We start from the raw sequence: 23,627 nt of genomic DNA, 5'->3' as shown, positions 1-23,627 counted from the left end.
CATCTCTTGCTATTTATTACCAATTCTAGAAAAACTAAGTAGTTTTTAGATTACTATTTCCGATATGTTGAATATCTCACTCTATAATTATCACCATTTTAAATATAATCCTTTTAGAATATGAAAAATCCAAATTCAAAACAGGGGAAGCGGTAGAGAACCCTATAATATGCAAACTTCTGCAGGAAATTCAATATTAATAATTGAAGCAAGTTTGATTTATTACCAATACTTACCAGCTGTTTTTCCAGGTAGATTGACCAAACCACAGCATAATGACCCACTGTGAGTATAATGAACAAGAGTAATGCCAGCTCAGCATTGCTCATTTTTCTCACCCGCCTGTAGTAGAATACAGGCTGTCGCCAATCTGGTAGTCCATTGATCAGAACATCATCATACCTACAGTAGCAAATATAACAGGCTTTCATGGAGAGCTAAAAATTAAATAAGCCAAACCATCCAATTATAAAACAAAACAAATGATAATCCACAGACTGTTTGTATAATACACACACAAAAGATAATTTAGTTTTGGTTTTGTTTTTTTTTTAAATAGAGCAATGCCTTGTTTTGTCAGCTGCTAGGCTTGCATCTGGAAACAAACAGAATCCAGAACCAAACGCTGGGGAAATGTATCTAGTCTTCTGGGGGGGTGTGGGGGGGTGTAATTTGATTGCTCCTGCAACACCCCCCCACCCCCAGTTCATTAAATTCTGAAACAACAGCCTTCTAGAAATGTAAATGTGTTCTACCTGCCTAGTAATCAGTGGGCAGGTCTCCATGGTAGAAGTAAATAACAAACCACAAACTACTAAATAGGTAGCAAAGAACTAAAGTCTCAAACACTAGAAACCTTTTTTTTCTTTTACAAATTAAAAGCACAAGTGTTGGGGGGAGGGGAGAGGTATCTTTGCTTTTGTTTTGTCCTTTAGTAGCACGATATCCATTAGGTAAAAATGCTGCCAGACTTAACATCCATTCTGTGTCAGATACGAATTTAAGTTAAAGGCTTGATTTTGATGTTAGAAAACAAAGTTCACTACAGCTAGACAATTTTAATTTTCTATTTGAAAAGCTGTCTCCAAAATCAATCTATTTTTAAAACTGTTTAATTTTACTAACACTACTAACTGCACAGAAACCATTTTATGACAATTTGTCAGCTTTTCTTCGCACAAATGTCTTGAAATACCTTAGTATGTCTGGGGTCTTTTGTTTACAGTATGTTACCATTAATTTAAAAATAAACAAACTGCAGACATCCAAAACAGATTTTCCTATTTGTTAACTTTTCAGAGTAAAGTTTCAAACAAAAATCTCTACAGTAGACTCAAAAACCTGTATGTTCAAGATGCACAACCTGTTAATCTTAAATTGAACACAACTCATTACATATTCTAATCACACCATTTCCAGAATTAAATCTGCACTGAAAGGCCTAATTTGGTGCAACACATTGACCAAAATATTTTAATTAAAAATATTCTGAGTTAGTCGCAGGCCTAATTACAGGAATAGAAATAGGGCCTATATTGTCATGCAGGTCAGTAGAACTCAGTAGTAGGTTTTTCTCAAGTAAATTGACCGATCCAGGAATAATAGCGCAGCTGCTAAACTGCCAGTCTTGACATGTAAATCAATTTAAATGCAACAACTGCACTAGCTACTTTGATAGTTATTAAATTGATACCTTGGAGATGTACTAAAAAAAATTTCCACAAGCAAATTCATTTTGCAAATCCATTTTTTCAAGCAGAAAAAAAGGCAATGGTTTTCAATTAAAAAAATATACTTTAATTCAGTGCATCTAGGAAAGCTGACTTCTGATAAAACATTTGTTCAAATTGGCACTGTTATTTCTATGCAAAAGACTTAACACCTCAGGATTCTGCAGTGTTCTGAATGATACCAGAAGTAAAATTCATATTACAAAATTCTATCTTCCATGACAATTATGAGCATACTAAGATTAATATCCATTATTGTAAAATTTGAAGTAATAACTTTTTTCCTTTCCCAGTAAGTCAGAACGAATTAACTACTGATGCCTTAACACAAACTCTGTTCAGAAAAATTGCTTAGGATGTTATTTCGAAACTAAAACTTCTACTTAACTTTTTGTTTAAGAATTAAGTAGAAGTTTTAGCATTTAAAAATAATAATGCATTTGCTAAACATTTTATTGTTAGAATACAAGAAAATATTTTAGAAACAAAACCATTTTTAAAACAAATTAGGTTGATAAGATTTCACAAAAGATGCTCTTCCTTTGAAAGCTTCAGAGAAATATACGTAGTATCAAGAAAGAATTTTTTATAATACTACTATAAATTTATTAAGCATTTGCCTCTCTTACACACTAAGACTTGTTAATTGATGTACTGAAAATATGGGCACTGGCTAAATAAGGTCCATATATGCTAATGGTAACAATATAGTAATACGTAAAACAAGATTGCAAACTAACATTTGGCAACCGTGTTCTATTATAAATTATCTGTTAAGAAAAAATAAATTAAGACAGCAGAGTCTCTTGCATTAAACACTTTAAACAGCACTCTGTATTTACTAGGCTATGTCCGCTGTTCTGAACAACAGTCTCCAAGGATTAAGTCTCAGAATCAATGCTCTATTGATTTTACTATCAATGAGCATTATGGCTCACACGACTGGCCATTTTAAGGGAAGATAGCTTCTATTATAACCCACTTTTTAGAATATATACTGTTAAAAGATAAATCACTGCTTTCAAGAGTAATTAAGCTCTGTATTTGAAAAATAAAGATATCAGCGATTTTTAGGTTTTCAACTGGAAAATGATCCTACTGAAACTCAGAAGCTTCCCATAATTTTTAAATCTTGATTTCCAAATTTAGGATGTGGTTTAATTAAAACCAAGTTTCTCATGAAAGAATTTCTTTATAGAAACCTATATTAACTGTGAAAGATAGTTAATCCATGTGCATCAAGACCTACATTCAAAATTTAATTACAAAGCATTCTTCTTTTGGCAACCTATATTAATTGTTACTCTATGTAAGGGAAAAAAAAAAAAAAATCAAGCTGAAAAGGAAAAATACATCTGCAGTATTTTTTCCTCAGACATACGTACACAGAATGCAGCAAATCTTTGACATATGAGTATGCCTGCCAGTTGTCTCTGAAATGTAGCAGTCAGCAAGCCAAAAAACCCCAAAGCATGAGTACAGAAACAAAAAGACAAAAAAATCCCCCATTTGTAACTGAAGTTGAATCTTTATTTTAAAACTCAGGATTCTATACAAGACTGGTTAGTCTTGTACTAACGAGTAACCAATTGCAAGATCATTAAAATTTCATTCTTCTGTGAAGTTTCATGAAATATTTTTTAGAGCTCTTTGTAGAATCAATTACATTGCAAGAAAAAAATCCATTAGCTGTAGTAGCTAATTACAGTATCATCTATTTTAATAGAATTATAATTTACTTTTCCCTTTAAGAGAGCCACTGCATTTCATATTTCAAACAATTTCAGAGATCTGTTATAGTTTACATACTATAACCTTGAATTAATGAAATCTATTCTGAACTATGGGAAGACTGCACTGGCGTTTTATATTTTGGGGGCCTTTTTTCCTCAAGCTGTCAAAGACATCCAGTACAACATCAGGCAGAACAATTTATACTTATGAATACAGACATTTAATTATAATGAGAGCTAAGATAAACATCTTTCTTACTCTAAACAAGTATATCTTGATTCCTTTGCAAATGCTTCCTGTAATCAAGCCCACATTGTTACAGAGGATAGGCCTGGTAGGTAAAAAAAGCTCCTTAAAATGGTAACAAACAATGAAATTAAAAGCTAAGATTTTTGCCTAATTACAATTAATAGAAGTGCTTAAAACTATCTACTTTTTCATAAATTAAAAATAATCAAAGGCTAATAAAATTTATCATTGTCAAGTTGATTTACCAATAAATGCCCTAAAGTAAATTGTATTTTGGGAAATGAACCTATCTCTACATACCCTAAAGATAAACTTTTCTGTAGAATTTCACGCACTCTGCAGTGTGTATACAAAACAAAATATTACGTTCTGCTGCAGGTATGTTTAATTTAATGTTAAACACTGCTACATTAAACAATGCTGCATGTATGTTTAATGTTAGAATATTAGAATCTTTTGATTTTGTATCAGTCAAAGTGTGTAAGAAAAAAAGTACTGACACAGTAATATTACTATATTCTGTAGTACTAATAATAATATTAGTATACTTCACAAGCAACTATATAACTTTCTCAAAAAAGCAAACCACATTTTAATTATAAAGCCCTGTATTATAATTGTCAGTAGAAGAACTATAATATTTTAAGAAAGACTTCTGCCATCAGCTAAAGTAAAAATTCACTGATAAACATGAAAATACAAAGGTTTTAGAAAAATAATTACATATAGCTGGCCAACAGATCTGCCTTTTTAGAACGCTGTTTCTCTACATGCACACAAACAATTAACACCTCTGACATTCACCACGACATGGAGGAAGGGTGTAATTTTATTGTTTCAGAATAAGTTAATCGCTCACTCATACAGTGCAGGACCTTATTCTTGCCTTTACTGGTTCCACTCTCTGTACGCACACCAGGACCAATGCTGGATTACATCACCTTTGAGGTGAACAGTAAGAGGCAGGTACGGATAACTTCATTGTACAGAAGCAGAAGCCTGCAGCTCACTCTTCTCGAGGTGGTGTAATCCCGTGCCCCAAACCATTTAGGTGTCCAGTTGTGATGGGATTCCCAGCTAAACTGCCAGAATTCCTCACCAACTAATTTGTAAGAAATGGAACTAATTTCCATCTCATCCCATCAGGTCTTTGAGTTACTTTAGAAATAAAAACTACCACAGTGCCAAGGGGAAAGAAAAAAAAAAAATCTGGCAGAAAGCCTTGTTACAGCAGACGCAAATAAGTGTCTCTGGATTCAGGATAAAACTGAGTTACTGAGTTGATAAGCCGAGAGACAAAGGGTGCAGCATAGCTTCTCCCCAGTGCATGGGCATGACAGTAAACTTCGAGCCTCTTCCACTAGGTCCATCACCTCACACAATGCATAGCCAAATATCAACATCTAAAGCAGGAAGATCCCAAAAAGCAACGACTCTCCCCTTTCCTTTGCCGTACAGCTGCAAGAAACCCTTACACCAGAAAATATTACAGGGGGAGCAGTTCCTAGAGCACTTACTTAAGACTTGTTTTAAAGACATGCTACAGCAATGCCTTACAGGATAGACCACCCTCCATTTACAAGCTCAACTGAGAGTTTATCATTAGACTGTGTAATAAATCTGATCAATAAAGGTTTTCTCAAAGCAATGAGACCATACAGCTCTGCTACCCTACTTGTTATTTATAAACTCCGCATATTATTTCCAGAAAATTATCTGAAGGTAAACACCATTTAATCCACTATATTTATATTTAATCAACTATAGAAGCAATATCAACCATACATCCACACTGTGCAAGAAAAATATGACATTGTCTACGTACAAAATAAGTTATTGACAATGAAATCAATCTAAGCTAGAATAATCTACTGCTGCTTTAACTTCTCATTTGTAATCACTGTGCTGCACTAATTAACAATATTCTCACAAACAAGTTGGGTAAGTTAGTCACATTCATAATGTATCCAAGGCTTAAAAACGTATTTTTTTTTACAAGCTACTGCATCACAGTTCCATGCAAAATACTGCTATTACAGCTACAAGGGAATTCCTAGAAGTTACATACTGGAACTAAGTTCCAGAGAGGCAATATCACAAAGTGTATGTAAATAATGTTATAAACAAAAAGGTGGGAAAATTTTGGGGATAACTCAAGTTTCAAGTGGTCTACAACTATGTAACTAGCATTTTTTTTTTAAACTTTCCTTGAGTAGAACTTCACAACAAAATTGTCTTGTGAGAGGTGAAATAAAAAAAAATACAAATTTCCAAAAGTACTTCCTATGAAGTACATTTTCATGACACTTCAAGAGAGGATTATCAAAAAGTAGATAGTCTGTACTATAAAACCTGGACTCCTGCCAAGACATCTACAAAGCCAAAAACCCTTCAAGAAATGTCTTGTGAAGCTCTGTTTAAAGGCTTGTAAGCCGAAGGATGATTTACCAAAACTCCAACCCAAAAGCAAAACTCGTTCAGTGCCCCAGTTTTCCTGATAATCATTAGTGGGGGTGAAGTTCAGAACAGTCTTCCAGAAAGCAGATCAGCCCCAGGTTTTCATTTCTTAATCCTATCCCCTTCAGGTACTGCTGGACCTGCTCCTGAAGCTGCAAGGACAACTATAATTTATTAAAAAAAAAAATTATGCTATGCATATCAAAGTTTACAGTATTATAGATAAAACATCTGAAAGAAAAACCAATGCACTAAGCAACAGAAAATGTTGAAGAAGACATACACTGGAAATAATCCCTAAATATCATGCAACAAACCTTTTATTGATATAATGAGATACAACTGACAGTTGAATCAGTGGCCTATATTTTCAACCACAGCTTTAATAAAGCAAGCAATGATAATTGACACAACTCAACAAAAAGTGATATAATTGTTAAGTGTGAAAAAAATTGCTCCAAATAACAGCTAGCTTTTAAAGTTTTTTCAAATACTAGTTTTAAAGAAGAATAACCAGGATATCACACAAATATATACACCAGCTTCCCCTTTAAGCCACACAAAATCTTTAATTAAACAGCTACATAGGAATTACAAACTTAAATTATGCAAAAAATCATCTGAAAAGTTACAGTTAAGCCAAATAGGACTTCAATATATCACTGGCATGAATACTTTATTTAAGAACCTGTGCAAATTAACTCACCTCTGTCTCCTTTCTTCATCCTTTAAAACCTCATAGATGGCCACCAACTAAAACAAAAACAGAAAAAAAAACCACGCAAAAGAGTTTACTTTAGGATTGAGTTTATAAAGTTTGAATAGCAGTATCATATTTTACATTCACAACTAATGGCCTTTGCTAGTTTTCACTTTTCCCTACAGCACTAAGAAGCAAAATCAGTAAGCAAAAGAAACAGTGACATATTCATATACAAAGTGTCATCAGATACGCAGACAAGCAACTCGTACAAAAGATTTGGTTTTTTCCTTCCTCACATCTGTCAAACTGACTCTTGTCTCAGTTACACCTTAAAAATAAAAGGTATCATTTGTTTCATCCTAAAAATCTTACTGAAATTAAGTAGCCTGTATTTAGTCATCAGAAGTGTATTTTTGAAGGCAGAGCTAATTACAACAGTCTCATGTTTCACCCTGTAAAGATTCAAAAGGCAAAAATTCAAAAACTAAAATGAATTATTTTCATTAAATTATGCCTAAATATGACTTGCATTGAGAACTGACCAGAAGTTTTCCCTACTGCTTTTGAAAAGACTATTTATAAAGTCTTACATAAAGTGCAAAACATTTTCCTCCTAAGAGTATAAGTCTAAGTGTTATGTTCAAATTATTTTTAATATACAGGTAAATACTAAATCTGAGTTATTCAACAAATTCATTCCAAAAAAGTGTACTTGGTTTTAATCTAGCTACACCAGGAAAAATGTAATTCAGTGTTCAACTCAGTCATTTCAAAGGTGTACCATTGTTCTTACTAAAACAACATCATCATAAAAAATTCTGATTCTATTTTCCCTAAAACTTTTAATGCCACACATTGCACTTACTTGCCTAAACTGTGTTTCTGCATTTTCATCCTTATTCTTGTCTGGGTGTAAAATTAGTGAAAGCTTTCGATATGCTTTCCGAATGTCTGTAGACGAAGCACCCTGAAAAAGGAAAACAAAGCAAACTGTCAGAAACTAATTCTCAGAACTTTGTCAAGATGTGAAGACAGCCAACCAAGTGCAGGAACTAAGGCAACATAATTTGAGATGTCTAACAACCAAACCACGCAACCAGCCTAGCCTAAATGACTGAACAGTCATTCAGTCCAATTCATCTTTCATCTTAACTTCTTTCATTACCATACATCCATTACAATATTTGCCAAAACTTCCAAACACTTTCTTGCTTAAAAACTAACCCCGGCACCTCCTGCACCATTTAAAAGTTCAAATAAAAACTGAAAATTATTGCACCTGCACATCTTCAAGACAGACATCATTTCAGCAAATTATCATGCTCAATTTCCCAAACTCAGGACTTGCTATAAACTCTTCCCTTATTAATATTTACATGTAATTCACCACTAATAGGACTTCCATTCAACTTCAGCTTCACCATGTCTAAAGAACTGTATTTTTCTAAAGTAGCTTCAAATTGCAGTCTTGAAGCTATACTGTAGCACTGACATCAATCTATACCTTAATCATTATAAGAATTGCACACATTTTGGGAGAAAAAATAAAACTCAGAACGTAAAATACATCAATGATGTACCAACTCAGCTGCACAATGCACAAATTTCTGAATTAATGACTGCTATTTAGTACATGCTATAAAGATATCCAGAAATGGAAGATTTCAAGAGTTGTATTATATAGTAAGGTGTTACACCTGTATTATATGAGGTGTTACACTCACCACAAGATCCACAAAACATCACTTTTAAGCAGAACTACTTGCATTCTATTACTAACATGTCCAAGGCAACATTTTAGAAAACAACTGTTTTATCTGACAATTTTTATTTCTTGAATTTATATATATTGTTCCCCAGTATATTCTCTCTCTCAAAATTACAGTGTCGATTGGGTTTTAAAAACCACCAAAACCCAGATCTGAATTAGCTGTGAGAGGAACAGAGCTGAAATAAGATAATAATTAATGCAATACTGTAATTAGTCTGTCAGGCTTTTTATTACAAATCATTATTTTCATTGTAAAATTTTCAGTTTTATAACATGAGGCTATAATAATGCTGTATACAAGTTTGGGCCAGGAGTGAATATTAGAGAAAGACCGGAGGAGGGGAAGGGGAAAAGGATAAAGCAGAGAAAAATGCAGAACTTGTGAAAATTCAGCTTTGAAATTATATTTTAAGGAAGCTGGTATTATCCCCTAATGCAAGACCGAGGTTTCCACAGTCTCTTGTCTGTCAAAAAAAAAGCTGCTTTTACTACTCACAGGGAAGATTTCTCCTGAAAAGACCGCACATGCGTTTTTTCATTTTTCAATTTTCCAACAGCTACTTCTAAGGCGTGTGCACACCAAAGCAGAATTCCTCTGGTTAAGTACCAGCTTGCTTCCAGCTTGATTACTGCCAGCGAGTTGTTTCATATTGCCATTGTTTTATAGGTTTATTTTTAACTCTTGGTTAAGGGGAAGGAAGAGACAGTGACTAAGTATCTATTCTAAGCACAAAGAAACACTAAATTCTTGAGATGTAGACTTAATAGAATTATATTAAATAAATGCAAAAATGCAAAGTAAATAAATCTTTTAAAAATTAGGGATTGAGACCATGATAACCTCAAGAAATGAGTACCTCCAGACCGTGTATTTGGGATAAACCACAGCTTATTCCTTCTCTGCCACACATTTAGATGTGCCTGGTATTATTTTTGGAACACTCCCGATGAACAGTTAAAAACCTGATAAAAGCACATTAAAGAGTTGTCCCACAGTATTCTTCCAATTACTTCAAACAATAAACAAGCAAAAAAAAGTAAGCAACCATGATTATTTGTGTAAAAGATCAGGACAAAAGGTAGTTTATCTGTTTCATGCTTAAGCAAAGCAAGAGATCCCAAGTCAACTCTGAAATAATAAAGTTGCTTAAATATTTATGTTGCTCCACCTTGAGAAGTTGAAACAAAAATTTATAAATTTACAAAAACAGATTGTTCATCTTAGTTACCAGAAATAATTTAGAGGTTTTATTTCCCCTCATCTACCAACCCAGACAGCCACTTCATAAACGACGTGGGCTTGTCTTCAAAACAAAATATAGTATTTCAACAGTACTACAGCAAATAAAAATCAGGAAATAGTTTACTGGCCATGGTTTTAGCTAAACCATGAAAGTGATCTTTATGAACATATCAGCTAATTGTAATTAAGCCTCTACAAGGTTGAAAAGGGAACAATACCACCGATAAGTAATTAAATACAGGACGTTGCTGTAAATGATTTAATTACAACTGGTCCATATAAATTTCTAAAGCGACAATAAGTCTGCCTGCTAACCAAATCTTCACAATACTGTCAAGCACAACACAGGAAAATTATGCATTTTCCAAACATTTGCTAATTCGTGCTACCTACGGGTAATGCTAGGCATCTTCAGGTGAGGTTCCAGATCCCCTAGGAGCTGCCCTGAACAAAAGTGGCTGTTTTTTGAGAAAAGCCTCTCATCACTACAGAACTTCCTAGCAGAGTATGACCCTAAATAAGCTACAAAGAACGATTCTTTTCAAACTAAAAAAGAAACATCTACCATACTGAAGTCAGCTGTTCTAAGAGACTTTCATTTATAGCTGACTGACTCTGTTGGCCACCTTCAGTAACATTTCCATAAAGGCTGAGCAACAAAACACTGAGTTAAAAGTCAGTGTTTTCTACAGACTAAGATATTATTTTACATATTAGGGCAGAAGTCCAAAGATTAGACAGAGAAAGCCATGACCACACTAAGGTTTTGTTTGTTTCAAAGAAAAAGCTCAGAAGGCGTGTTGGATGGCTCCATTTACAATTCAGAAGTCTCGATCTCAGTTACATCTAAGAAGGGAAAAATAAAATCTGTATAGGCATATCAGTTAATAGCAGAAGGGGCTAGTAATGTTACAGACAGCTAGTGCATTCAGTGATTTCTCCAACACTGTGCTTCAGGTTGGCAAGTTTTGCCACCAATTAAGGCAAATGAGCCTGTCACACTGTCTCCCTCATGTGGATACAAACATCAAAAGCATCACCCTATTTCTTGGTAACTATCTTTTCAAAGCAATATTGTCCCGTCACATTTCCAAGGTTGAACATCTCTTTACACACCCGTTTCCAGTTAACGGATCTTACAAGTTGAGAACCACTCTCACTGCAACAACAGCACACACTTCCACATGCAGCATCTAAGTCCATTTTCATATGAGTCACTGCTGTTCAGGAGGAAAAAAGGCAATACTCCATCACATATATTTTGAAAAACAAAGCATAAAATAAGCACTTATATTAAAAGATAATGCAAAATGAATGCTCTAAGCTAAAATAAAAACTGCTCAGCTGTCAGCTGCATAGCTGGAAAAAACGCACAAGAGTAGACAAGTCAATGGAGGAAAAGGTGTTTTGTCCTAGAATTAGTTCTCAGAAATACCAAACTGCAGGTCTATATTTAGGTAGGCCACAGTTTGGCCTCTTATGCATGCAAATATTCATGTGGGAATTTTTTAATTGCTAACACTTCATTGAACAAGCAGAGTGTCCATGTGTCTAGTTACATGTCCATGTGTCTAGTTACATGACCTCTAAGTAGAAGTTAAAAGTTCGATCTTTTACACTTTTTCGCACAATCCCTTACACTACAAACAAGCATTATAGCACACAAACAAAATTACCATTTGAAGGAATCAACAGTATGTCAAAAGTTAAACACATTTCTGAAGGTACTCTGTTGGAATTTTTAATTTTTGTCTAAACGGTGATACACATCAGATTCCCAGGGAAGGGGAGAAGAGGAAACATTCTTCTCACTATTTATGTCATTTACTTTTGGCAGCTTGTTCAATTCAGACAATGAAAAATGCATTACTAAATTTTATTTTACTCAGCATCATTGTCATATTCTCTAGTATTACCAAGAAAAGTTCTATCATTAGACTACAAATACATAAGGAGAAACAAAGAAAGGATTTTTTCACAACACCTAAAAAAATAAATAATCTAAATAGGCATTTGCCTTCCATTTTTTTAAAATTAAATTCTTGCTGAAAATGCACAAAGATTCAAATCTGATCTCCTCCTCTGTCTTTACAAATTCAGGCTCCCGCCTACAGAGTTCACTTCCACCTTTACAATAAATAGAAAAACTGGTGTAGTACAGTACAAGTATATTACTCCATTGCCTTCTATTCCTAATATAACTATGATTACTAATGAAGCTAAAAAAAAAAAAAAGCCTCATTATGGTCCCAAGACAATTCTTGGTGAACACGTAACATATCAGATATTGCCATAGGCAAACAGTGATTAGGTCAAGGGGAAAAAATAATCAATGTCTACATAGTTTTCACTTACCAACATATACAATTCAAAACCTAAATTGTTCCCTTGAGTGCAATGCAGTTATACAACAAGACTTAGTTACTTACAATTTAGCAACTGCTTCTAACGCAGTAAATGTGCTCAATTCATCTTGGGTTTTAAATATGCCTGCCGATGTCTTCAAATAGGTGGCGTTATCTTTATTAGCAATGGGAAGGCACGTGGTCCAGAGGACCAAGTATGCGGATAGAAATCACGTTTCTATTCACTTGCAGTTTGTCCAATCACTTGTTAATGAGTGAAAAGAGAATGACATCTGTATATCTATTTCATTGCAGTGCTGCTGAATAACTGTGTAGAATTTTCCACAGTGTGTGTTACTGAAGCTATACGGCAACGAAAAGCGACAATTGTATAGAGCACCAGCCGACCGTATTTCAAGTGTGAACCTTATACCTGTAAATAACCTCAGTGCACGCAGGCCTTCATGAGGCCTTTTTCAACCTCCCCAAATTATAAATCAAACTTATATAACTCTTGTGTTTGGGGTTTATTTTATTCAAGAGCAATCCAAATGTATATGGCTCCTTCAACAAAATATTCCATTCAGAATTTTTGTGTAGAAGAAGGGGTATAAGTCACTACTTCCCTTCTGGTAACCATCAGGTATACAAGTTGAAGCAGAATGGTACAGAAAAAGAAACAAAAATTAAGTTTTGTAAATTCACAATCACATATTTTTCTTCCGTGATTTGAAACTGCAGGATGCACAGGCTGTCCCACAAAAATTCACAAAACAAGCAGGGGCAGATAACTGGACAGAAGCTACAGCTGTCTATTAAACATTGTGTCAACATTGCTACTTTCTACCTGGCTGTTTTCATGTGAAGTCCACAGAAAACTAATATCCATAAGTGTCAGAGACCAAACAAACATGACCGTAGGCCAACAACTGAATATCCACAGTCCTCATTCTTTGAGCAACATCAAGGAACACAGTGTGACCCCTCCTAAGTGTCTCGCTCTCATATGGGGACAAAACAGCAACCACTGTTGCTCCACAACCCTTCTCTAGGTCATTCTTAGCATGGAAACCATATAGCTGTGACCCTTCTTCCAACCCGATTCTCACCCCCACTTTGGTTCAGCACAGGCTGACACATACCTTTCAACCTGCTTGAAGACCATTCTGACTCTGGAAGCTTACCACCAAAATTGTGTAATTTAATGGCTTGCATTCGCTCTAGACTTTGTACCCTTTTTTTTTTTTTTAAATAATTAAAAAAGTAAACAAGACTCTCTTAAAAACAAACAAAAAAATTCCCACCATCAGTACCAATAGCCTTAAATGTCACAATACATATCTCCTGTGCACAATCACAAACATCCCCATTTCCTCAAACACCTTTTCGGAAAGTAATTTCCCTTAAAAAAAAAAATAATAAAGTCACACCTGCATGCTGTTTCTACACACAAATTGCTCAGTAGCACCAGGAGGAAAAGCAACAGCTACATAAAGCAGACATACCCATGTCTAACATGGTTGCTCCTCTAACAGCAGCAACAGCACAAGACTAGGAAATAAATGAATCTTCACCCATATCAAACTTGATTAAAATACTGCTCCCATATTTGCTTCACATGCATCCACTGTAACCTGGTACTAATTTAAGCTCCCATGACCAGATTAGTTCCAAGAAGTACACCTGAGTTTGCCAAGTTTGCACTTGGAAAAAGCAAATTCCGGAGGTGGGAAGGACCTGCTGGCAATCCTGAAGAATATAACTCTAGGAAAGAAAAGCAAGTGTCTCCCAGAAGACCAAGCATTATCTGTGAACTTTTATAGTTAACAGATGTCAGCTGAGTTTTGGCTTAAATTTCTTGCTGCATAACCTTTGTTCAATTCACCCTTTATTTTGCTTGAACTTCTTTCTAAGACACTCATCTTTTTCAAGGATGTAAAATGAGTTAAACTCAAATTTGCTGCTTCTCTACAGATGAATGCTCCAAGTATACCCAGGCAGGAGGAGAGATCTGCTCTGCTGCAAACCAAGCCATGTGTCTCACAACATTCCGTTGATTTAAACTGAATAACAGCACAGCAGGGAAATACGTAGGAACTAAAAATAATGCTAAAAAGGTGTTTTAATGCTTTTTTATGTTGCTAAGTTTTAAAGCAATTCATGAAATGAAAATGAATACAAACCAGCACAATGTATTCCTGTGAGCTTCTGATAACTGGCACAATCCCTTCACTGGCATGTTTGTTTCCAGGGGAGTGTGTCAAATGAAAGAAGACTCTGTTTTCAGCCTAGCGTGCCAAATGAATGAAAATTCTGCTGCCTCATGCTTGAGAAACCAAAAAAAGTGTTCTTCTCAGCACAGGTGCACAATTACACGGGCTTAGGTTTTCTTGACCAATTTGAACAACAGTATTTATATGTAATTTTTTTCTTCTGTTGAAACTATTTTAGCCTTTTACCTTTTTTACTTAGATTTTCAGAAACTGATTATTTAGGAAAAATTAGATTGCCCAAGAGAACACTGTCATATATAACCATAAGTTATGATTTAACATGAGCTTTGTCTCTGAGATGCAGAGAACACTCATCAACTCTCAACACTTTTAGAGTTACTCTTCAAATTCAAAACGGAGAAAAGCTATCCAACAACAACTGAAGACATTATTCAAGCCAATACTGACTAATTTGAAATCCTGCCTTATAGTTTATTTCCATTTAGTTTTTCATTCTGGTAGTTCACAAGGAAGGAATGAGTAGGTATGCTTTATTTATTTCACATGTTTTTCCAGGAACACTATTACCTATTTGTTTTGATTCCATTTTATCTATTACATTTATTGTTTATGTATTTATCTAATATGTGTTATATATATTTTTATAATAGAGATAGTTGTGTATATTTATATATACCTGTGTGTATTCCCTTATAGGCTAAAGAAAGTTGTTTCTAAGGAGTTCTCTTGGAAATCTGCCTATTGCATCAGAGATTTCCAGTCTACAGCTCCCAGATAAAAATATTACCTACAAAATTCCTGATCCTGCAACATATTCACAGGAACTAAATTGCTGCAAAGAAAGACCACTGCTTTTACAGTCCAGGTTGGCAGGGAAAGCAAAATGTGATGTCTCCTGCAGCGCATTTCTTGCTCAATGCCTCTGCCCCTAGATAGCACAGCCCCCTGATTTCCAAAAGAGGTGACACTATACCCAAGGACAGCTGAATGCAGTCCACACTCACCACTGTGGAGCATCAGTCTAAGGTGGCGAAGATTTCGGGGTGTTGGATCTGACAAGTTCCAACCCTTCCTACAATGTAATGCCCAAAATATGCTGCTATTTGATTGTTTATATAGTTTTCTTGCTACAGTTCAGCTTTAGTATACTTCCAACTTCTTTCCAGAGGGTAAGGAATTAAAGGAAATTAGAGAATCAGCAAGGCTACATCCATACCAGGCCTTTACCTCCTTGTCCTCTTGCTTATCCTGTTCTCATTACACCCTTCCATCAGAACTGACATTACTGACCCATATGCTTCTATACACCTAGCCTGTCTTTTCAAATAACTGCTTCCCAGATCTCAATTTAAGCGTAATTTTTTGGAGGGGGATTACTAATGACCACAGACTTAGGTCTTAAAGAAAACCAAAGACCAACATTAAAAAAAAAAAAAAACAAACCCAAAAAAAAAAACCACCCACAAAAAAATGCTTGGGCTACTAATGACTGAATTCCTGTGTCACCTGAACTGTTGCTGTCACTTTTGTGACTACATCTTTAATTGACTTGTAAGCTCTAAAACTTTTCATATTTTTGAAAGGTGTTTATTACCCTCCCTTCTGATGTCCAAAAAATGAGGAAAGGGCATACAAGACAGGATATAGGATGTATAGCTGAAAAGAAAATATTATAAAGCCATACAAGAAGCCAACAAAGAACAATTATCTCCAACACAGAAGTTTTCAAAAATCTACCCATTATCTTATGCATCCACACAACATTTATATGGTGAATAATCCCCACAGGCATCAACTTTCACAATAAACATTAACTATTTATTAGCAACTTCCTCAGCCCTATCAGCAGTAAAGGATACCAATTTATACGCCCATACACCCACACACATCCATCGTATGTATTTTCATACACAAACACAGAAATGCTAATATAAAACACATGTAAACAAGCGTACCTCCTCAGCAGTCCTTAATGCTTATACAATGCTCTAATTTACATTTGTAATTGCTGCTCAACTTCACAAAGTATTTTAAAAACATAGTTAAATAAAAGCTGTTACATTAGTTTGGAATGAATAGACAGTGATCATTTTCATATCTTGACTTAAGTAATGTTTTCAATGCACAACGTTTTTTAAACAAATGACAAAAACATGGGTATCATGAAGCTTCTCTTGCAGGTGCAAAACAAACTGGAAAGAAAATAAATCATACCTTGAAATAGTTAAAGGATCTAACTGTCAAAAATGAAAAGGTGTATCAAACAGGATTTTATGAGGTCTGTCCCAAGTCCACTGATACTCAATATTTTAACCGGCAAGTTGAATTACAGAATCACTGTTAAGCTGCTAGTTAACACTAACCTGGGAAAACCTACAAAGATGCTGTCAAAGAGAATTAGAATTTTAAAAGATCCAGACAAATTGGAGAATTGCTCTAAAAAAACCATGACACTATTTCCTAAGTGAAAGACTAATGGTCTACATCTGGATAGAATTCATCAACTGCACAAACACAGGATAGAAAAAAGCAGTTACGCAGAAATGATCAGTGAATCACAAGCTGAGCGTGAGTCAGTAGCATGATGTCGCCTTTCTGTGCAGCACAGCCCACCATGACATGAGCAGTACGGCAACGAGCATCCATGCCATTTCACGCAGCAATTGTAAGACCTCAGCAGATTGCTGCGTCCAGTTCAAACAATGCGGTTAAAGAAAGCTATAAGCCTATTTGGAAGATAAGCAAAAAAATCTGAATAATAAGAGGTCTAGGAGAAAAAATAGTGACTTGTTCAGAGAAACTGAAAGAACAAGAGTGACTTAAGCCTAAAGAAAATGGAGCTGACACAAGGAAATTAACATCTTCAAATATGTAAAGGGTAGCTGTAAAGAAAAATGGAAGAATTGCCTTGTCTGATCTATCAGGGCTAAGCAGTAACAGTCAGATAACAGCACAGGAAGATTTAAGTTAGGTACCAGGAAAACTTCCTAGAAGCATCACTAGCGTATCACTGGAACAGACTGCTGAAGTCTCCTTTACAGGCAGGTCTTGCATACATTTATCAGACGTGACTTAGATTTAACCGGTTCTGTCACAGCAGGGTATAGCAGGTTACTAACAGTCCTGTATTTTAGAATTTAAATATCCCTTTGATGATCGATTTAATAATTACTCTGAAAATATTCCAACTGGCTTTACTGCATCTGTTTATGTAGTTTAAAAGGTCCTGGCTGAAAGACAGTATTCTTGTCACACTGAAGATGACAGATGTTCATGCTGGAAAAGAAAGAGTCAATGAGATTTTCACAAAACCTAAAAGGGCTTCGAAAGGAGTGGCAAGTATCAAAAGGTGGCAGGAAACACTCCTTTGCTATGAATTTGAAGCCCCATGGGGCTCTGCTCCATGACTTGGACCACTAGGCATCAGGCTTATTTTTCCTGTTACATCACAGTCACTCTGAACTACTAAGAAAGTCATCCTGAGGTAGATGATCACTAATAAGTCATCCACATAATTTGAGCTTAGAGTACTTTCTCCACCCGTTATCAGCTTTAGCTTTGAAAGATAATACGGAACAGATATTAACAGCAAGGATCCTTGAGAATGTCAGATGAAAATAAGGACTAAACTGAACAAGACAAGCAAGCAGGAATTTCTACAAATATCATTAAAACTTTTCTAAAATTAAACTATTCCTTTAAAAATGTCTGTATTTGGTTAATTATAAATACATACTTAACTCCTGCAACAAAAACACCTAAATGAGGATATGGTAGAGCCACTGTAGTAAACCGTGTCCAGGCCCAGCAGTTATAATTTCTTCATTTATGACAGAAAGCAGGAGCACCTCTCTCAAAATCATATCTATATTATATTTTTATAATATATTTATATATTTTTAGAAATATATTTATTTTATATTTGCTTCCATCCTCCTTTTCCTATTGTTTACCTAGCTTCTGTATCATGCTATAATATTTCTGAAGGACTCCTTTTGCAGAAGCAATGTAATTCTTCTTAAAATAGCTTAAAAATAGCCCTGTCCACTGAACTTGAGCTTTGAGATCGAGGTGTACCTGAGTCTGCAGTATTATATTTTTAGAAATATATTTATTTTATATTTGCTTCCATCCTCCTTTTCCTATTGTTTACCTAGCTTCTGTATCATGCTATAATATTTCTGAAGGACTCCTTTTGCAGAAGCAATGTAATTCTTCTTAAAATAGCTTAAAAATAGCCCTGTCCACTGAACTTGAGCTTTGAGATCGAGGTGTACCTGAGTCTGCAGTATTTCATTTGTTTGTTTGTCATTCTAGAGCCTGGAAGAAGACACGAAGCATTTACTGAGATCAGGAAGTTTTTCATCTCACTGCTACAAAATCCACATTGTTCAGTTTGGACAAATCCTTAATACCTTTCTCCAGAAAATAAGAGTAGTTAAATGAAAAGCATAAAAAAGACGACCTCATGTGAGAGGTGGATATGTTTAACACGAACAAAATCATATTAGGAGAACGTTACTCTCCTCCTTCCTCAAGGAGAAATTGTTCCACCATTTATTTCTGGCATATAGAACAGAAAATGTCTACAAATCTTGAGATCTTAAAAAAACAAATTTAAGTAATTAAGGGAAAAAAAGTCTTCTTTTTTTTTTTTTTTTTTTTTTTAAACTTCAAACCCACCTGATCAGAAGTGGCAAAACACTGCATATTTTTAACCAAAGATGCTTCATTACAGACTATGTTAAGATAACTTTGAGATTATATAGGCTACTAATACCTCTGAAAGCTCCAAAATACATTTAAAAACCTGTATTAATTTATTTAAAATGCATTTCTATGAGTGTTCTTTCAAATGCACTGCTTTAAATAGCTACGTTTATAAAGAACTACCAGCAGCATTTATCAAATTCCTTCCTTCTTTATTTAGAATACTTTCTATTGAACTAGTTAGGATTTAGCCCTACCCGTCATGTAGGAAAGTCGCATAATGATCCCTTTATACTCATTAACTACCATTTTAATGAGCTATTACTACCTCGGGACTCAGAAGACCTCAGGGAGGTTGTAACATGCCACTACCTATATAGTAATTCACTGCTGAGTTAGTACATAGCCTCCTTGAAAGAATATAGTAATGCCCTCCATCACTCTCTAGTACAGATGCCAGCATCAGCAAAATTTCTGCGTGTAAGACACCTCCCAGCCTAAAACTTAACAAACATCTCAGTTAAACTCCAATAAGCTTAACAGATGGCCCACCACTTTGCTAAAAGTTACCACACTCCTAACAAAGTGAGCTGAAAGCATGAGCATTGCCTAACCACCTCAACTCACAGTTCAATGGCATAAAACATGGCAAACCTGATAAAGGGCCAGGGCAGAAGGCAGGGGACACTAACATCCCAAAAGACTATTCACAAAACCTGCCAGAGTCTGTATGAGCCATAAATTAGCCAGCCGATGTTCAAATGTACCCGGATAAAGAAATCAAGTTTAGCATTAGGAACCATCGATTAAAATTCACACAGAAAATTAATTTATAAGCAACTGAAAGCTAAATAAAATTAAATTTAAAAAATCATGCCCATATTAAAAAAGCCATATATATGCAATGACTTGTGATGGAACTGCCTTGAAGACATCCCTTCCGATTCACTAGCAATTTTGTATGGAAAACTGGTATTATGGTCACTAAAAATGCTTATCTGACACTATTTCTAGTGAGAATGAGCCAAATAATCCTTAAGGAAGATAATTACCTCTCAAGATTTATTGCAGCTGTGGGCAGATACTGTTACACACAGTGGCGCACTGTTCCCTGAATTGCCCTCTATGTTTTTCAAATCAAAATGTTTGAACTGAACCACACAGGCCCAAGTGAGAGGCAGAAAGATCACTTCCCTTTTCATAATGGCTTTTCATAAGGCCATTCCCTGCACGCAGTTACTGCTCTTCTCTTCCACTACTACCGTGGAGACATCGTTTGCATCAGGGAAGGAGGGGAGTAATTCATATTCATCCATAAACTGCCTCTCTCTTGGCCTACAAGAGCCGGAAGAAGAGCAGAAGACAGACTCTACCCAAACTGGGAGACCCTCGCAACGGGGCATTCTGTAGGGGACTACAGAAGCAGCCTAGGGAACAGCTGGTAGAGGCAGCACGTGCTGAGCTTCTGCTCTCACAGCAATATCCACAGCAAGGCTGCAGCTGAACCAGATGCTCTGAAAATCCAGAGAAGTCTAGAAGAGACAGAGGGCAGGTCTGCACAAAGAGGAAAAGCTGAGATGATGAGTGTGAAGTAAACACTTCTCCCAATATACTTTAAGCATTCTTCAGTTAGGTGAGCACAACACTCAACAACCTCATCACTACAAAAGGCAGTAGATATCAAACACATGTACATGCCTGCTTCTCTCTTTATACAGACATAAAAATAATTCAGCAAAAACAAGCCTTTTTTGCTGGGAAGCTAAATAGCCTGTCACCACCATCAGAGGGCTGAGAGGGGCAAAATAATAGCTCTTACCCAATAATCCCTCTGAAGTCATGAGTGAAACAAATTGGGAAATGCTCCCTGCTCCTCAGAGAAAAATAAGTAAAGGGGCAAATGTAAGGTCAGTGTTTCAGCCACTGATATTAAAAGGCAGCAGTTGTATGGAGCGTATTTACCTCCCATTATCTCTCATCCACCCATAGAGACCTATTCTCAAGTCACAACAGCAGAGTCAGAACTGGACAGCTGAAAAGAAGAGATCTCTTGCTTCCTCCATCCCCATTTTCATTTCCCCACCATGACAAGCAGAAGTAACAGGTAAGAGGAATTTTCTTCTGACACCTGTATTTTAAGAATAAATCCTCAGTCTGGAAGCAGTACAGGGCAGGACAGAGAGCAATAGCCAACTGCAGGAACTACAAAGTTGAGTGAGCAGAGCTGGTAGCAAGACAAACACTGCAAAAGGAGAAAAGACCAAAATAAAGGGGAAAAGTATGTCTTTTTCTATGCCTGTGAAAAAGAAGAATCAGCAGTTGAGTGAGCAGCAATAAAAACTTGGCACAGGTTACATGCCGTTAACTATGCTACCAGAAATCTGTTTCAGCTAACTGACTGCAGAAGATAGTGGCTATTACCAATTCATTTACTTGCCTCTCAACATGGGATTACAGGATTATCAGCATCAAAGGTAACAGTGAAAGTCGGAAGACAAAACTGTGGTCCTACTGCCTCAAGTAGAAACACTGACAAATGTAGAATATTTCAAATGCAAAAGCTACAGGAAAAGTTTTGTGATCATGGGACTTAGATGAAGCAAAGATAAATCCTAACATGGGTTCTCCCCCAAATTTTCAAGTTATGAAGTCAAGACTAAGAGAAAGATCAACAGACAAGCAAGAATATATTTAGTAGGTAACTTTTGACACAGGTGGAGAGGAAAGGACTGAAACTGCAAGTCCGCAAGCTACTACATGGAAAAAAGCATTCTGTTACTGACAATCCTACAAGTATCAATAATAGGCCAAAGGCACATTTCCCTCTGTCTCATAACCCCAGCCATGGAATCAAATCCAAGAAATGAAAAAGGATTCCATCAGATGCAATTTCTTCCTCTCATAACTTGTCTTTTTTGGAAGGAAAAAAACCCAAACACAGAACAGTGGTGGCAGAAATATTGCAAAACTATTTCTGAAAAAAATCAGTCATAGTAAGTACCACTGGCCAAAATAAAAGAAATATTTACTGCAGAGTGAAGAAACTGAGGAAGCAGGAAGAAAAGAAGAAGGGGACTAAAATCAGTCTGTTTCCTCGTCTAGCTCCCCTCTTCCAATTGGTCCCACACAAACCCTGAGCCAACTTTAGGCAGATGCCAGCAGTGGAAACTGTATACCCTGTGGCAATGTCGACAAAGAGCACACTCTTGGCAAACAGACCAAAAAGATAAAAATTTTTGGTCAAGTTCTATTTTTGTTCTTTGAATCAAAAGATAATTTTTTTTAAAGTAGCAAGAGAAGCTATTGTTAAAAAAATAATGAGGTTGTTGATAAGATTTGAGTTTAATTAAATCTAAAATATAAACTTACAGTTTAAAAATTAAGGGATAACAGAAATATGATAAAGATAATACATGCTACAGATAATAATGAGTATTCTGAACAGGTAAAGAAGATTTGGGAAGAACTCGGTGGTTCCCTGAAAAGGAACTACAATCTGTCGTTGTTACTCCTGCCACACTGTCTTTATGCAACATACAGAAGATGACTGCTTACCCAGTGAGCAGCTATTCAGTATTTTTCTCCACACATTTGTTCATGTGTGGCCTCATCTGCTCTTAGCTGCATGCTGTTCAAACACATTTGGAAGCTGTGGTTATTTGTTTTGAAGCCCATCTCAATGGCATCAGAGTTCATCAATAATATTATTCACCATTGTAATAACTTAAGAGACAAGTGTGCATTACTTTCCTTTTTTTATAGATTGCAAAATGAGGCACAGATTAAGGTAGAATCTTCAGTAATCTCAGGTGCTAATTTTATCTCAGCTATGATTTTTCCAAGTGTTCAGTATCAAACAACATTCCATACATTCAGAGCACAGACTTTAATCGACTTCAGCTGCAGCTGCAAACCCTCGGCATTTCTGCATATAAGCCCCTAGTATCTCAAATTATGCAACCAGAATTGCAGAGCACTCAAATCAATTAGTCACCACTTGGGAAAAGTTTCGTTTAAATGACTTGCCTAGCATCACATAGGAATTCTGTGGCAGAGAGAGGAACAGAATCCAATCCTCAAGGGCACTTTTCGTCTGACTAGCTTACCCATGAAACCATTTTTTTTTTCCCTGCAATCTTCTCCCCCACTCTCTACATACCCTCAACATCTACAGGTTAAACAGTTTTTACAGACAACAGTCTCTTTCAATACATAAGCCCGAAGCTGCACTGGGGCCACATCTCTCCCTGAGCCTGAATAAGTAAAGACCCTGTAGAATATAATGTAGTGAATTAAAAATCATCACAATGAACAAGCACAAAGAAACCAAATTAAGATTTGAGACATTCTGAAAACTGACATTCCCTGATTTTACAGTATGCAGTCCCGGAAATTTGCTACTAGTCTTTAAAAGCAATATTAAGGTACATGGTTGTTGTACAAAAAGACAG

General features: G+C 35.7%; 1 protein-coding gene across 1 annotated transcript in view; it reads right to left on the bottom strand.

Annotated features, from left to right (window-relative positions):
- Nucleotides 1–23,627, bottom strand: part of DNAJC1 (DnaJ heat shock protein family (Hsp40) member C1) — a 177,485-nt gene that overhangs the window by 73,767 nt on the left and 80,091 nt on the right. Inside the window, exons 11-13 of the mRNA XM_019470988.1 lie at nt 7,739–7,843; nt 6,877–6,923; nt 237–402 (exon numbers count right to left, since the gene is read on the bottom strand). Coding sequence (XP_019326533.1) covers nt 237–402; nt 6,877–6,923; nt 7,739–7,843 — 318 coding nt within the window. The remainder of the gene's footprint in view (nt 1–236; nt 403–6,876; nt 6,924–7,738; nt 7,844–23,627) is intronic.

Source organism: Aptenodytes forsteri, unplaced genomic scaffold (assembly GCF_000699145.1).
Source record: "Aptenodytes forsteri isolate BGI_AS27 unplaced genomic scaffold, ASM69914v1 Scaffold336, whole genome shotgun sequence".
In the NCBI taxonomy this organism is placed as follows: Eukaryota; Metazoa; Chordata; class Aves; order Sphenisciformes; family Spheniscidae; genus Aptenodytes; species Aptenodytes forsteri.
Note: the sequence above shows the minus strand (reverse complement) of the source record. Positions and strands in the feature narration are given on the sequence as shown.